Source organism: Heloderma suspectum, chromosome 4 (genome assembly GCF_057233095.1).
Source record: "Heloderma suspectum isolate Gila_16-S chromosome 4, 16-S_ref, whole genome shotgun sequence".
NCBI lineage: Eukaryota > Metazoa > Chordata > Lepidosauria > Squamata > Helodermatidae > Heloderma > Heloderma suspectum.
The window spans coordinates 137386768-137403885 of record NC_139461.1 but is presented as its reverse complement, the minus strand read 5'-3'; the positions used below and the strand labels follow the sequence as shown (position 1 = coordinate 137403885).

Sequence of the window (17118 nt, the reverse complement as noted above, 5' to 3'; positions counted from 1 at the left end):
CACTCACACTATCTGTAATACAGATGTATTCCAAGATGGACCAAATGCTGTTTTGTTTGTTACTGTGTTAATACAATTATTTTTTTAAACTTACCGACTCCCTTCAGAGCAGGATGGATAGAACTCCAGACTCCCACACTACCTTTCCTGAGTCTTTGTCCAATGGCAAATTCAAGGTGGAGTAATGGGATGCCTTCCAGGACAAGCAGAATGAGGAAAGGGATCATAAAGGCTCCTGTAGGGTACAATACAAAATGAGTGTGTTTTGTACAAAAGGAAAACTGGAATTAAGTGGCCATAGGATATAACTTAGTGGTAAGGAAAAGCAGGAAAAGAGAGACTAAAGCACCTGTAGTGAGTCCTATTCTGAATAATCTATATTTTAACATTACTTTATAAGGAAGCAAGTTACAAGAGTGCACTATTACAGCATTTAGGATATCCTTTTGATTAAATGTATATTCCCCCCCCCTTCTTTCCTCTAAAATGAGTGCTTATCACATGCCTGGCTATTCAAAAGAAAAATCAGATACCCCCACATGGATCTATTACTTCTGTACATTGAGGGAGAATGAGAAAATGGCAGTGGTGTGGCCCCAGGGCTCCCCCTCCCCTCAGAATTGCCTGTTTCCTCTGAGCTTAGCTGCTATGCTCACAGTTGCTGGGAGGACAAGAATTTCCATGGAAACAATAACTGTGGGTGGCTAATAAGCCATGGTGGTTTATTAAACATCCCCCTGTGTGCCAGGTGCATGCCACCTGATTTCCCTAATTACCCTCACTGGGCATGGCTTCTTGGGACTCAGAACCCACCATGATCTGTTGTAGGGTTGCTGGGTGATTTGTTAACCACCCCAGCCACCCACTCTTGCAGCATTTGCACATGACAATAAGCAACACCCAAAAAGGGAAATGAGCCAGCACGCAACTGGCATGCACGGGGCAGTGAACAAGCTTATTAATCACTCTCCTTTCATGTGAACTGGGCCACTGTATTGTTGCCTGTTGTAATGCAAAGTATTTTGGGACAGAATGGTTTTCAATGGGAAATTAAGACCCATTAGCTTTTTGAAAGACCTGTCCCTGGTGGAAATAAAACTGTTAGAACTGGTTTGTTGATATGGATCAACACAGATGCCTAAATTTTTGGACTCTCCAGGGGAAACTCATTGTACAGTTACCATAAACTCATGTGATAATGGCCTTTTGCAAACACTTAACCGTGGCCTGAATACTTAACCCATGGTCAAGGATTAGCCACAAACTAGGATGAAAAACAATAGTTTGCAATGGGTTACAAACCATGGTTTGCAATAACTATTTCAAAATATGGTTATGTCTAATGGTGCCAATGGAGGGTTTCCCTGCAAAGCAAATATTAGCTTCACAAGAGGGATTTTCCTCAGGACCACAGCAAGGGAAGAAAGCTTTAAATTCCCCTTCCATGCCTTCTCTGATCCCATTAATGATCAGTCCCCCTCCCAGCTAATGCAACCTGCATTTTTAAAAAATCCTGCACAGTAGATATAGTTAACATCAGGTGTAGCTTGACCTTCATGGACTTACTCCCTGATACACGAGGATACTGTCATCGTTGGGGAGTTCGAGATGACCTCAAGACCTGAAAATTGGTATACGTACCAAGGCATTCTGTTTACCAGTAAAGTCCAACAATGGGACATTTGTACATCTCTCCCTTAAAATGGGGAACTTGAAGCATATTCCCTCAAATGGGTAAGCTATTTCCACAAAGCTGAAATTTTGGCACACAGAGCCACATAGCACAGTCTTGGCACACATAACCAAGATATTGTGATTGTCAGAAAAGTATGGAAATGGGACATTTTTATATCTAACGGCCAAGGTTTGGAGCACCAGGTTTACCTCATAATTAAGGCCAGCACTCAACTGCACACTGAAAAGAACACTGGGCTGCCCCTTCACATACCAGAACTAATCTGCTAGGTGGGGATTTCCAAAAACAACCAGGAATGGGCCTCAAGGCATGTGGAACGCAAGCTTCTTTTCCTAATACTTAATTATCATGTTAATAAGTATGCCAGCTATGTAAAACATTTAGTATGTCAAGCTTTGAAATCAACTTGTCCTGAGTGACAATGTGTGAATCAATTTTAATCAGATCCTTTTCTGAGAAGATGAATGCCTCTGAAATGCAGTGAAAAAAATAGGAGGGGAGGCAGAGGAGGGGGAAATCCCTGAATAAGCCTTTTAAAATGAGGAAGGGAAATGACAGTGGCAGCTTCATCCTCAGATTGCTGCCTGCCCCTGTGACGTCAAACCGATCATTAGAAAGACTAGATCTGCACTTATGGCAAAGTGGAGATTCATTACGTATAGTAATGAAGAGATTTAGCCAAACAGGGCCATTAACCAAGTGGATGCAATGGCATATGTTTTCAAGATGCCTGCTTAGGCTGCCATCTGGGCACCGGCTCTAGAATGTGTTGAAGTCAGGGTGATGACGATATAAAAAGTTAACAACCTTACACACACACCTTGTATTTGGTCTCTTCTGTATGTGTCTACTTTTGTGGTGTGTGTGTGTGCGTGCAAGTCTGTATGTGTGGTTGAAAAATAGAACCTACAGCCAGAAAGGAGAGGGGAAGAAAAGGGGGTGGCAGAAAGGGAGAGAAAAGGGTGTACCCCACCCACTTTTGGCTCTGTCCCTTTCCACTGCCGGCATGTTCACCACCACCACCACCCAGCAAAAAACTGTGTGCCAGGGTATGCTACCAGCGTACAGCAAGAAGGACTGGAGTAACTGGCCCTTGACAGAAAAAAAAGGTTCTGTCATCTGACATGACATAGGTGCCATGTCCCGTTGCCAAGCTTGAAAAGGCACCTGGCTGGCCTCGGTTAGAAACAAAATGCTGGACTAGGTGGACTTAGGGGTCAGTTTTTAGAGGCAGCAAAATCAAGTGATAACTGCAGGGTAGAGGTAAGGGGCTTCATGTTTCAGTGTTCCCCCACATATTAAGTTCCTTGTACCTACAAAAATAGCTTGCCAAGGAGAAAGCTAAGCTGAACGCTTCTCCCTGACATTAGTTTTCTGTGTGCAGAGTGTTGTTGTTTTAACAAACTTGCAACCAATCCTATGTATATGGAAGCAGTACAGAAAACCTTTTCCATGTGATTCTGTGTATTGTATAAACTGACCCTTGCTCTGACCTAGTAAATCAATTCTTATGTTCTTAGAATGCCAGAAAAAGAAAAGAAATAAAACCTTCTCCAAATGGAACATGAGTTACCCCTTAAGTCCCCTCCTGCCTTGTATGGTAAGTTTGCTGAACTGGCTGTATGAATATTTGGCCATTTTATGTTAGGAATACCCTATTACAATGATGCCCAAACCGTGTGCTGGGGCATGCATGCTGCTAGTGTGCTGCAAGAAGGATTGGAGCAAGTCTTGAAAAGTGAAGCCATGATTCTGACTTGAATTCCTGCATTGAGCAGGGGGTTGGACTCGATGGCCTTGTAGGCCCCTTCCAACCCTACTATTCTATGATTCTATGATTCTATGTATCCACTGCTTCTCAGAGTGGGAAAGCCTCATGAAGTATTGAGCCCACTATGCGTAGTGAGAACATCCTGAACCAGTAAGGATGCACCAGGAGCTTGCGCTACACCTAATTAGACCTGAAGCAGGGGTGGCCAACAGGGAGCCCTTCACGGCCTTCAGTGCAGCCCCCGCCTCTCCGGCTGCTGCCCCTGCACTGCTGATATGTGGCAGTGCAGAGACAAAACATTGACGATTTGCTGCCGAAATTTGGCTGCAAGCCACTATGGAGACACAAAAGTGCCGAATTTAGCTAGTTTTCAAGCTGAATGTGGCTCTTTTGAGTCTCCGTAATGGTTTGCCAACAGTTTTTCTGTCACTGCAGGTGGTGTGGTGTCAGGAGTGTGACCCCCAGGGAAGTCTGGGAGGTGAAAATTGGCCCCCAGGCTGCCCAAAGTTACCCACCCCTGCCCTAAAGCATCAACATTGTTCCAAAAGCAGGGTCCTATCCCTGAGCCCTGATTGACTAGGCAAAGGGGCAGAAGAGGAAAAATACTAAATAGGCTATTCTGCAGTTTCAAGGAGGATCCAGAACACCTTTTTTGAGCATAGAATGCTATATGCCTTCAGTTTTAACCCAGAAAAAAATATTTGTGTCCTAGTTAATTAAAAGTTTGGGAAACTATTTAAGTTTATCTTTGGGAACTATTTTAGTGTATGTTTGCTGATGCAGAATGCTTTAGTCTCAATCCTACTGCAAACATGTCAGTTAGGAAGCATAGCCCATATAGCCATAGTCTAAAAACTGGAAAGGATGACACATTTTCCACCCAATAGTCCATCTTGGGGGGGGGGGTGTTTTAAGAAACAGCAGCTGCTGGTGTCTAGATCATTGTCAAGAGCATAGGGAGGGGGCATCAGACTCCCCCCCCCCGCTGTTTCTCAGAATATCCCTCCCATGTTATTTTTGCAGCAATTTGTATTCAGTCCCCAAGTTATACTGACTTATAAACAGAAAGCAGAAAAGTGCTAGAATAGCCTCAGCTGATGTACCCGAAAATTCAAGTTTAAAGATGGATAGATGGACAGGAAGAAAGACACTTCAGCTTGTGGGATGCATTTATAAAAACACATCCACCCTCAAATATAGATATTTTTCAAGTGGAATGAAAGCTGACTCACATGTACGATTTATAGGCCCTTAAAATTCCAAGAGATTAATAACATCAAGTTCTCCCACCTCTAAAGATTGCCCCAAACTATACATACTATATTGCAAAGCAGGTGCAACAGTATCTACCTTTGGACCTATTTTTATTGCATGAAATCTTAGAAAGACCTTTGGATTGGGCAAAAGGTTTCTTCAAACAACATGGATTGATCCATTCATAGTTCTCCCTTCGTATGAAGTGGGAGGTATATAACACTAACTCTTTATACCAAATTGCACTTGATTAAGGCTCATTTTACAAAGCAATTACTGTCCTCTCATGCTCACAATTTAAAAATTAATACTCCCGCCCAGTAAGCCATGAGTGAAAGAGAGAGAAAAATGAGAAGAGATTTTGGCCTTCCTTCCTTGACTTGATGAGAATACCCACAGTGAATTTGTATCTAGATTTCTATCTCTGCAACTATTGCTACAACCCATGTGTGTTTTATTCTGTAGTAAGTCCCACTGAACTCAGCAGGACTTCATTCTGAGTAAATACCGCTATACAGCACAATCCTGCACACCTCTCTATCTTCCCAACAAATGAAACGGTATATGACTATTCTAGAGGTTCTCAAAACCCTGTGACTGTTTTGTTGTCAAATGATGGAGAAAAATACGCACTACTATCTTTGGTACCATACAAGCGGTTTTCACCCAATAAATGTCCATCTCTACCGTTTGAACGATCAAAGACGTACCTCCTCCGTGGCTCTGGCAGAGATAAGGGAATCGCCATACATTGCCCAGGCCTACACAAAACCCTATACAGGTGAGCATATATTGTGCCTTATTATCCCATTTGGGTCTTGAATCTGCCTCTGTAGCCTCAATGGTTTCCAGCTCCTTGTGGGAAGGTATTCTCCATTCCAAGCCAGGGTTTGGCAGCTGCAGCTTCACCATGATGTCTCTGTACTGGATGTCCTTGCTCAAGACTCTGCAGCTGGCTCTGAGGCTGGTCAAAATGGGAGCCTTCACTGTTGGCTTCAGCCCTTTATACTGAACCTTTGACACTAAACTTGATGGTGCTGACTTGGTACAGAAAAGAAGCGTCAGCAACTCATTTGATTAACCAAGGTTACTCTGAGACTTATTAATGCCTTATCTGCCAAAGCTCCAGCTCAACACAGGGATTGCTTGGTATCGAAGCTATCAATAGAAGGCATGGCAATTCACAGAGCAATTTGCTGCAACATATACACAGCAGGATGTTTAAAGAGTTCCTGCTGCACCTCTCTGCTAACTCTCATTAACACAAGACAGAGAGGAGAAAACTGCCAGCAGAATCAAAGCAGGTTCCTGGAATCCCCACTCCGTGAATGGTTTTTATTTCTTGTGCAGCAACACTACACACATATCTTGCCTGAACAATAGAATTCTTTATTAACAATTCTACAGCATTATATTGTGTACTGTGAATTAATGCATGTGGTGTGTGCGTGTGTGTGTAATCCTGCTTGTCGGCCCTGACCCCAACCTCTATACATCCTACATTGGTGTCTCCACAAGGCTCACATTTCATTATTATTAGTAAGAAAAATAATGGCGGCTACATATCAGTTGGGCAAACAGTGGAACCATTGTTAGAAAGGAAGTTTAATTATATGGAAAATGTTTAAATAAAAGATATACATTGCTTACGCTAAAAGGTTGATTCCTTAATTTTCTGTGGATGTTATGGTACTCTGAACATCTTTAGAAGTGGCTAGAAAAGCTGCCTTTACTATTCATCGTATTTGTATTCCAGCCTTCCTCCAAGGAGCTCTGGATGGCATCCACAGTCTTACCTAATTTTATCCTTGCAACTGTCCAGTGAGGTTGGTTAGACTGAGAAAGCACAACCTGCTTTAATGGATCACTATTTGGCAATACACATTGCAGGCTTAAAGCTCCCCTACACATACACACACACACACACACACCACTTGAGTCCCAATCTGTATCAGCCCCCTGTATTTTAGTCTGGAGTAAAAAGAAAATATGTAGATGCTAGCTGTTACTTTAAAGTAATGTGCTTTGGCTGAGAGTGTCCTGGGAGGTTGAAATGTTCCTCTACCACTTTTTGAATAGACATTTCTGATAACAGATTCCTGTCCATTCATTCTTTTGCATAGAGACTAGCCTGTTTGTTCTATATAAAATGCAGTAGTAGAATGCATTGCTGGCAAATATCACATTGGAAGATGAGATGTATAAACGCCTGTTTTTGTGGATGACATTATTAGCTCCTGGAATAGTGCTGCCAGAGTAGATATGGGGACAGAGTTAGCATCTAGGTCTGCCACAAGATCTATTTCTTGTGTCTATATCTCTGTTATGTGGTCCTTTGTTGCTGGTTAAGTAGCTATTTTAGGTTGGGATGATACCACCCAGAGCCTCTGAGAGGGAAGTGTCAGTGTCCAGAACAGGCTGTAGATAAATGATTATGTGTTTGAGTGGTTTTAGCTGGGAACTGTAGGTAACAAGCGGTGTTCTGTTTTCTCTTTTGGAACTATCAAAGTGAAAAAAATGTATCTACAGGCCCAGACTTGTACTACAGGACAGCCCCAAAATAGAAAATAACAAACACCACTTGTCACCTATAGTCCCCAGCTAAAACCACATCATTAGCCCGAAGAGGAGTAATTAACAAACATCAAGTGAAAACATGCATGATGGGAGAGGGGATCACAGACATGAAATAGCTTTCCACCCCTCAACCTGTCTTCCATTGTCACCTTCTGAACAATATGTAGCCTTGCTTGCTCTCCTGCCTGTTGACTGGAATGAATGGAATCTCATGCTGAGTCCAACTTTCCATTCTCAGTCACGGGGCAAGGCAGCAGGCAGCAAAGAGATTTCCAAGAGCAGTATTGACTTCCCAGAGGGGAATGTGGAAAAGGATTACATATTTATAAATCTCCTGCTGGAAGACCATCCTCCCAAAGGAGGTGTCTGCTCAGGCAAAGGTATTAATTCTATAATGCCTGCCTATCCAAGGAGAAGGGGTGGACCAGATGGCTGGCCTATGTAAGTCTTCCAGTGCAGCACGGGTGCTTAAAGCTGCAGAAATAGTGGCTCTGGTCCGAATAGGCCATAGTCCCAGAGGGAGGAGAATGATTCCCGGACTATAGAAGATCCTCTGGCTATAGAATGATACCCTTATACTCAAGAGAACCTCTTGCTGATAGAAGCCTTGGTGACTTCCAGCCCTTAGGAGCTGGGTTTGTAGGCTACACACATGCTAACAGAATGTGTTTATCCCTCTCACTGGTGAATGCAAATACCAAGAACCCAATGCACATCTAGATTATGCTCACATTTCTCTTTTGGGTGAACTGGCTTTGAGACAATGTTTAGCAGGATGATGTCTAGAATCCTATTGAAGGCCAAATTAATCTTGGGTATGAAGGATGGATCAGTGTGCAATACATCCTGTCTTCATGAACAAACACAATTCTTTTCTGACAGACAAGGCTCGCGTTTATTATTTATTATTAAATTTATTGATCGCCCATCTGGCTGGTCACCCAGCCACTCTGGGCGATGTACAGCATATAATAAAACAGTTTAAAATAACAAAATTCTACAATAAAAACGTTTTCTAAAATACCCTAACCCACCCCAAATGCCTGCCTGAACAACCACGTTTTTAATGTATGACGGAAGCTCATTAAAGAGGGCATGGCGGAGTTCCCTAGAGAGGGAGTTCCACAGAGGGGGGGCCACCACAGAAAAGGCCCTCTCCCTCGTCCCCACCAGTCTAGCTGCCTTGGCTGATGGGACAGAGAGAAGGCCATCCGAGGCTGATCTTGTTAAGCGGCCTGTCTGGTGCTGCTGGAGTCGCTCCTTAAGATAGGCTGGGCCGGAACCATATAGGGTTTTAAAGGTCAAAACCAACACCTTGAATTTGGCCCGGAAAACAACTGGTAACCAGTGCAACTCCTTCAGCACTGCAGTGATGTGATCTCGCCAGTGGCTGCCTTTAATCAGGCAAGCCGCCGCGTTCTGTGCCAGCTGCAGCTTCCAAGCCATCTTCAAGGGTAACCCCACGTAGTCGTCTAAACGAGAGGAGACGAGGGCATGTACTACCCATGGGAGCAGATGCTTGGGAAGGAAGGGGCGCAGCCACCGTATCAGATGGAGTTGATACAGCGCTGTCCGGCTCATAGCTGACACGTGAGCCTCAATGGACAGCTGGGAGTCCAAAATGACCCCGAGGCTGTGGACCTGGCCTTTCAAGGGTAGCCGTACCCCATTCAGCACCAGGTCAACATCCCCCAGCCTCCTCTTGTCTCCCACCAAAAGTACCTCGATCTTGTCAGGGTTCAGCTTCAGCTTATTCCTTCCCATCCAGCCACTCACCGTCTCCAGACATTTGGACAGGGATTCTACGGCCAACCTTGGTGAAGATTTAAACGAGAGGTAGAGCTGCGTGTCATCCGCATATTGATGACACCGCACCCCAAACCTCCTGATGATAGCCCCCAGCGGCTTCACATAGATATTAAATAGCATCGGGGAGAGGATGGAACCCTGTGGCACCCCACAAATAAGTGGCCACGGGTCCGAAACCTCCTCTCCCAGTGCTACCCTCTGGTACCTGCCGGAGAGGAAGGACCGGAACCACCGCAATACAGTGTCTCCAATGCCCAACCCCTCCAGGCGGTCCAGGAGGATACCGTGGTCAACGGTATCAAAAGCCGCTGAGAGGTCGAGGAGAACAAGGAAGGAGCATTCACCCCTATCCAGAGCCCTCCTCATATCATCTACCAAGGCGACCAAGGCCGTTTCTGTCCCATGCCCAAGCCTGAAGCCCGACTGAAATGGGTCTAAATAATCAGTTTCTTCCAAGTGTGCCTTCAACTGCATCGCCGCCACCTGCTCAATCACCTTGCCCAAAAATGGCAGATTTGAGACTGGGCGAAAGTTGTTCAGAACTTGAGGATCCAAGGAGGGCTTCTTTAAGAGCGGTCTTATCACTGCCTCCTTGAGGGCTGATGGCATCACTCCCTCCTCAAGGGAGGTGTTCACCACCGCCCTCACCCAGTCTCTCTCGCAGCCCATAATGAGCCAAGTTGGACAAGGATCAAGTAAGCAGGTGGTCAGCCTTACAGATGAAAGCACCTTGTCCACTTCATCAGGAGGAAGAAGCTGGAACCGATCCCACAAAACCGGTTTGCCACAGGCCGCCTCTTGCTCACTAACTGTATCCACAGCATGCAGAGTAACACTCCTAATCTGATCAATTTTATCTGCAAAGTGCCTTGCCAAGGCCTCACAGGAGGCCTTAGAATGCTCCAGTGGTTCAGGAGCCACAGGACCGACCAGGCTCCGGACCACTTGGAACAGCCTCCTGGGACAACACTCTGCAGACGTGATAGAGGCATCTCCTCTACTCTGCTAGTGGAAGTAAGTGTGATCAAGAACACTGTTTTCCAGGTACGTTTTTGAACAGGAGAGCCCGTTGAGAGCTTTGAGGACCAAGAAAAAGGTTCCAAGTGCAGAGACTTTGGCAGGTGGAGGATGGATAAAAGAGCCAACGTGTTTGAAGGGTGATGGGACAATGATAGTTTGACTTGTTTACCCAAAATGTTGTCAAGGGCAATGACTTATCTATTGAGAGTATTGGGTGCCAAGCCCTCTTGGAGAAAGTTTCTTATGACAGAGAACAAATGATGGAGTTACATGTTTGGTGGCAAATAAGGTCTCATAGGGGTTTGCAGAAGAGAGCAGGGGAAGGATTAAGCCCTCCTTCCCACCCAGTTTCTCCCCTGAAAATCTATGCCATTGCCACTTTGCATCAAGTAGTAGCAACCCCAGACTGGGGATCCCATATTTGCTGCTGAATGTATATAGTTCCACCCAAAGAGTCACATTTAATGTGTTCTTATTCATTTTGAATAAGAACAGCCAGTTCAGGAATTTCCCTTTGCACAGAGTGTTTGCATATGCATACCTGGCATTTTTTTTCCAGGAGAAGGGAAGATAAGAAAACCCTTCTTATCCTTCCTCCTCCCAGAATGTTCTGTTGCTGCTGCACTTAGGAGGGCCTACGGCCACACCACCTTGAATGCACCCAATCTCATCTTAGAAGCTAAGCAGGGTCGGGCCTGGTTAGTACTTGGATGGGGAACTGCCTGGGAATACTGGGTGCTGTAGGCTGTTAGCAGGTCTACAGTTTGAACCAAAAGAATTTATCACAAGCAGAATTTCTCATAAGCAAGTAGCCCAATATGGTATATAAAGCAATAGGAAGGGCTCCTTACTCATGAGAAACTCTGTTCAAGCATCCCCCTTGAAATGAAGTGCTCTTGCAATTCTTTATCAGCTGCAGCAGAGCTTTTGAATGGGGAAGGCTCTATTCTAAGCAGGAGGCTGGAATCCTACCTACTAGCAGATCTATTAACGTGTAATAACCCCTTCCAAGTGCATAGTCATGAGTATATATGCTGGGAAAGAAGGCTCTAGCCTGCCAAAGTCCTTCTCAATCCTTCTCAGTCCTTCTCAAACAAAGTCCTTCTCAAATCAGTAGATCTATCACCTGGCGTGAAATCCAATTCAAGCAGAAGAAAAGTGTCCTCTCAGTCAGCACATCTGATGTTTCCATGGCATCTGTTCAGACATTCCAGAAAACTTATGTTGCTCATTAAACTGAATCTTACTTTACCCACAACTCTGGAAGTGATCAGCTATTCCACCCAGGAACTGGTGCAAAAAGTATCCTGCTTTCTGATGACATAACCTATGGAATAAGAAGCTGATGTGAACACACCCTCAGAATCCAATCTTCCATTTTTCCAGTGGTAGACAGCTGCAGCTTAATTACCCTAAGCAGACATGTAAGCAGGGAACACATGCAGAAGCTAGGTGTGGAAGTGGGGCATATATGGACTGTTACAAGTTACAAAAATTAGCAGGTACACACCTGTATATTATGTGCACCTACAGCATTCCCTATATTATGTGAGAGCCATAGCAGTAAATGGAATCTGGTATATTAGACACCTTCAGAGAAAGCAATAGTTGGCACTCAATCAATCCTTGAACAGAGGCAGAGTTCAGTGAATGGAAGTTAAAGACTGTCAGAATCAGAAATTAATCCTGTTTAAGGTGGAAATCTCCACAATTAGTGATCTTTAAACCAAGACCACTGAATTTTGTAAAAGTCTACATCTCCATACAGCTGGGGGGAATTCAGTGACATGTGATATACCAGAAAGTCACATAGAATATTTTTGACAATCCATTTTTACTTTAAAGCTTGAATATTGAAAAACAATAGATGGATATGATTTAGTGATTGCAAATGATAGTTTATTCTAGCAAATAATAGTTTATTCCAATAAAAAAACTCAATTACAGTCTCTTAAAAGGAATTATGAATTCAAACACCCACTTTTTAAACAATGTAAATATTGAACTATGTGTTTAAATAAGCTTTAAATTGAATTAATCATAGCTTTATCTTAAGTATTTAAAGCTGAAATGAAGATAGAAACACAAAACATTTAAGCTTCTTCAGTTTCTGAAATAATTGCACTGAGTTAAAAAGTTGAGGTCTTAAAAACAAACACATCCCCAGCGTTCAAAAGATATAGCTGTACTTTTCCAGCAATAATAATGCCTCAGGACGGTTGACTGCTTCCACTAAAAATGCGCTGCAGTACCGGTGGAAAGAGAGTGCTGATGGGGGATAAAAAGGGGATATTGCACTTAGAACATTGCTCGGCAGAGAGGAATATCAACATGATCTTTCCGAGAAAAAGGCAATGTCTGTTTTACTGCATACAATAACTTTTCTGATGCTGTTTCCTTTCAAAGCTTCTGTTATCAAGTCCCATCCCCATTGCTGTCCCACCACAATATACACACAGACATTATTGCACCACTCTGGAGACCTGGGAGATGCAAACATACACCCTCACACGCAGCACACACAATTCACTATCCCTAACACAAAACTATTAAAATTCACTCCATTAATAAATTACATGGTCCTTGGGGAGTGTGGAAACTTACTGGCATAAACATTTTATAAAACCCTCAATTGTGTTTTATTAAAACCAAATTTTAGAAGAATCAGTGTTGGAAAAGAAAAGGCTTCAACAATTTGTAAGCTCCATTTTACGATAAAAATAACAACGCAAACAATCGGCAAGGATACATAATCTAGGAATATCGACATACAAAAGCAGCTATGGTAAGAAGAAATATAAGTTCTCTGTTTCTAGGATCATTCCAGTTATTCATTATTTAATATTTTCCTGAAGCAGTACAGGTCAGATGACCCTTTTTCAAGGACAGGGGGGATTTTCATTCACTAGAAAGATCATGCAAACAGAGTTTGACATGCTTTTTGTCATATCTTGTTTGGTATACAGTTTCTAAATGTGCAATTCGATTTGACCTTCTGTTTGCTACCTACCTACACAGGCCTCTTAGAATATTATTAGTCTGGTCCTGAGCCTCCATTACAAGACAGGTTTATCAAGCAAATGTGTAAAATATCTGTTCAGTCCCTCCATCATTTATATCTACAGAGTGTACTAGGAGTTACAGTTTGATCTTTATGCTATTGATCAGGGATTGAAAACTGGCAGCTCATATGCCATATCCTGCAACCAAGGCAATGATATTTTGCCCCTAGCTGGCCTACCAAATTGTAAGGTATGGTAAAACATGCTCAGAGTTTCAGTATTAAGGAAAAGGGAAATACTTTCATGTTGCAAGGAACCAGTATTCAACATTATTACATCTCTCTCTTAGATTTTGTATCTAACAGGGAAATAACATGTGAAATGACATATTGGTTTGTAATCGCTGACAGAATATACTTCTTTAACTGGGAAGCCTGACTGCTAGGTGTTTGCCTACTTTATTATGGAGGCTGACATCTCAAGAAGAGGATCAGTTTGTGTGGCAAAATAAATTTCATGGACCTGTGGCTACTGTCTGAAGAATAAAGTAGCCCCTGACAATACAAGGGATGGATGGACAAACATTGGGTCATATGTTATTCCTAGCTAGTCCAAATGTGGCTCCCAGACAGGCCAAGAAATAGAAAACTAGATATTAAAATATGCCTTCAAATTTTAGGTAACCAGTAAATTTTTGGCCTTGCTCTCTCTTACCTACATAGAGAAATGTCCCCACCCACTTGTTTTCCAACATCTGCTTCTCTTGTGCAGCACCAATGGAGCCTTTCCCCTCTTTTTTTAGTGCTCTCACGTGGGTAGGTGTGAACTTTGGAAGACAAGCAGTTGGGGTGGAATAGGTTTAAATCTTCCCTCCTCATATGTGGTGGTCCTGATCTAGACTGGGACCGTGCACACTTACTTTAGAGTGAAAAAGAAAAAGAGGTCAGCTGATTTAACATATCTTGTATTTTGACCCTAACCCTAACTTAGGAGTTTTAACAAAAAGGTACTTGCTTTCATGTGGTTACCTGGCCTGTTTTTACTGAAATTAAACGTTCAGTGACTCAGAGATCTTTGCATACCTGTCATAAACAAAACACTCCTTATTTTATGGCTCCCTTCCCCTTTCCATTCTCCCGCATCTCCATATTCTTGTTATATTATTAAAATTATATGGGAAAAGACTTTTGGGGAGAAACCCTTGCTGTCAGCGCTCTTGTAAACAAAGCGTTAGGCATCGTCATACACATGAAAAACACATCATTAGACTGATAGCCTCAATGGATTTTATGGATGAAATTAATCTCTGACATTAAATCCCTTACTGGAGCCAGGGAACATTATTCTGGCTCCTGCCAGGAAATCTAGATGCTTTATAATGCTATTACACTACCTTTTCAATAATTCTAAAAAGCCTTTCTTTTTTAACTCAGTCCTTTCCTCTGATCTCTTTTGTAAGGCTGGCACTCGTCCTTCCTGCTGGCTGTTCTCTGTATTTTTTGTCCTCACATATTCTGCATGTTCCCCTATTAATAAATAAAAAATCAGAAGAGTCACATGGTGAGTGAAAGAGGAATTCAGTTAGTCTGAATTCAGAAAATGTAAAATCAACATTGGTGATGCTAATTTACACCAACTAGCTGTCTGAGTCTTTCATGTTTTTGCATATGATAAAGGTTTGGTGGTTGGTGACCTGAGAGAGTTTTTGTAGCAGCACCCCATATATGGAACGATCTCCCCAAAGATGCTCGACCAGAATTTATTCTGATGTCTTTTTGGTGCCAGGCAAATATCTTCTTTGTTTACTTAGGCCTTCTCATCATTAAAATTTGGTTTTCATGTCTGCTGGAATTTGTTCTGTTGTTCTGTTCTGAATCCATTAAATCTCTCAATTGGTCAGTCTTTTGAAATTGTGTGCTATCATTTGCTTGGTGAAGACTTCAGGAAGTTTATAATTATCACATTTGTTTCCTGCCCCTGTTCCAAGAATCTCAAGGTGTTGTAGAGGGGTCGGTCAATCCATTTTTTCCTCACAACAACATTTCAAAGTAGGTTTGGCTTAAGAGGTTTTGACTTTCTCAAGTGAGCTTCATGGCTGATAAGGGCTTTAGTCTGGGTGTTTTCTGTCCAAGAGCAATACACCACTCTCGCTCTCATATATAATTTGTTCAGCAACAATTCATAGCGCATCACGTTCCACAAGCCTTGAAGTTATTACCACTTGACAGGTGCAGAATTGAGGATGGGAGACACTGATTCATCCACAAACAATGAGTGGGAACCAACCCAGTGGCTGTGCCATGATTTGAACCAAAGTTTCTCAGTGAATTCCTCTTCACAGCATCACACCTTTACAGTGATAACGTCATACTTACACAAACTCCTATTGTCATAACCACTGTTAACGTTGATGGACCCACAATACTGATGCTCATTTTCTTCAGATTGATTCTAGGAAGAGAGGAAAAAAAGAAAGTCAACACTTTATTCTTTTCCCCTGATACTGATATAAAATTAAATTGGTCTTCTACTTGTCCATTTCCTATTTCCCCATATAATCTGCATTTTATGGATATATTTGTTAGCTAACCTTAATTAGGGCCATGGGGAAAGGATAGGGAGAATTTGCATGAGAAAGGGTCAGGATTGGGGTGGTGGGGAGCATACAACCCCACACCTTGTTCCCCATCCTTTATCAGTGTTGCACCTTCACCAGCCCTTCATCCGTGGTCAAGTAGACAACACTGATTAGTATAGGGTGAGAAACATCTGGAAAGCAGCAACAGAGCAAAAGTATAAGAACAGAGAAGTAATCAGGATACCAGATTTGAGCATTTGTCAGGGATTAAACTGAATGGGAAGAAACCCATTTACACTGCCCAGAGTTCCTTGGAGGAAGGACAGGATATTAAGGTGATAAGATGTGTGATAAATTAAGCAAAGCTGGAGGCAATAGAGAAGAGGTCTTGTTGACACAGACAGCTGTAACCTATGAAGCTTATACTGAACATATCATTTTAGTATGAAAAGGTGTTACTTGATTCATATTTTAAATAGCTCAAATCTAAGACTAGCACTACTCTTCCAGTACAAGATTGTCTATTCTGTTTTAGTGAACTTTCAACATACAATCTCAATTCTGTAACAATTCACTGAAATATTCACTCCAATTCTAAATTACATATTATTACCATTATTGCTAATTATTATTATATTAATAAGGAGCTAATTGTTGATTTCACTCTCATATTTTGTTCCTCTGTTTTTAAGTTAATTGTTACAACTTTTTTTAAATTTTGCATTGTATGCCACCTTGACGGTCACAGGCTGAAAGGCAATATAAAAATATTTACATAAACAAGAAAACAAATACATATTCTTTAGAGCACCAATGGAATTCACAATTTTTTCAAAGACTAAAAATAAAACAGCCCCTCTCCACAGACTTACACTTGGCTTCGCTGTGTCAAACATACAGGTTTTATTTTTAGCCACATTTCTGTAAAGTAAAAAATAAATAAAAATCAAATATATTTCTCCTTTGTACTTTGAAACAAGCTATTGAAAATAATTAAAAATACAGAGAAGAAGTCTAAACTTCCAAGCAAAATAACTTCCTATATATATGATATTTGACCAGAAGCAATATTAAGCAGAAATGACCCTGAAGGTAGTTGTTTTTTCTCCCACAATAATTAAATGAAAATAAAGCACTAAGGTCTCATCTGTGTGAGCGTGTGTGTGTTTAAAGCACTTTAAAAGCAGCTTATTGTAAAGTTTGGCTGTTGTTGATACATTTTAAAGCAATAATTTTGCTACACAATACAGACTTATTTGTTTTTTTTAAAAACAGTCCTATTTTTAAAGCATTTGAAGCTTTATTTGATTGATGACTCATTTTATCATACATCAAAGATGGATTCCAAAAGGGCAGCGTAACAGGAACTGTATTTATAGATCTAACGGTTGCATATGATACCATCAACCTT

The 17118-nt window shown here is 42.0% G+C and overlaps 2 protein-coding genes and 1 pseudogene across 4 annotated transcripts in view; 1 reads left to right on the top strand and 2 right to left on the bottom strand.

Annotated features, from left to right (window-relative positions):
- The window catches only part of LOC146347437 (sodium-dependent neutral amino acid transporter B(0)AT1-like), a 30042-nt gene extending 24345 nt beyond the window's left edge, over nt 1-5697 (bottom strand). The window contains exons 1-2 of the mRNA XM_084850657.1: nt 5432-5697; nt 95-235 (exon numbers count right to left, since the gene is read on the bottom strand). Of these exons, the coding sequence (XP_084706783.1) occupies nt 95-235; nt 5432-5633 (343 nt within the window). The 5' untranslated portion in view covers nt 5634-5697. The remainder of the gene's footprint in view (nt 1-94; nt 236-5431) is intronic.
- Nucleotides 5698-10760: 5063 nt separating this feature from the next.
- On the top strand, nt 10761-10874 carry LOC146347436 (5S ribosomal RNA; annotated as a pseudogene).
- A 1133-nt stretch (nt 10875-12007) lies between these two features.
- The window catches only part of MAJIN (membrane anchored junction protein), a 47874-nt gene continuing 42763 nt past the window's right edge, over nt 12008-17118 (bottom strand). For 2 of the 3 annotated variants that reach the window (XM_084850659.1, XM_084850658.1), the window contains exons 8-11: nt 16580-16628; nt 15505-15580; nt 14523-14655; nt 12008-12395 (exon numbers count right to left, since the gene is read on the bottom strand). In XM_084850659.1, coding sequence (XP_084706785.1) covers nt 12338-12395; nt 14523-14655; nt 15505-15580; nt 16580-16628 — 316 coding nt within the window. In that variant the 3' untranslated portion in view covers nt 12008-12337. The remainder of the gene's footprint in view (nt 12396-14522; nt 14656-15504; nt 15581-16579; nt 16629-17118) is intronic. The other variant, XM_084850660.1, reaches the window with a different exon arrangement.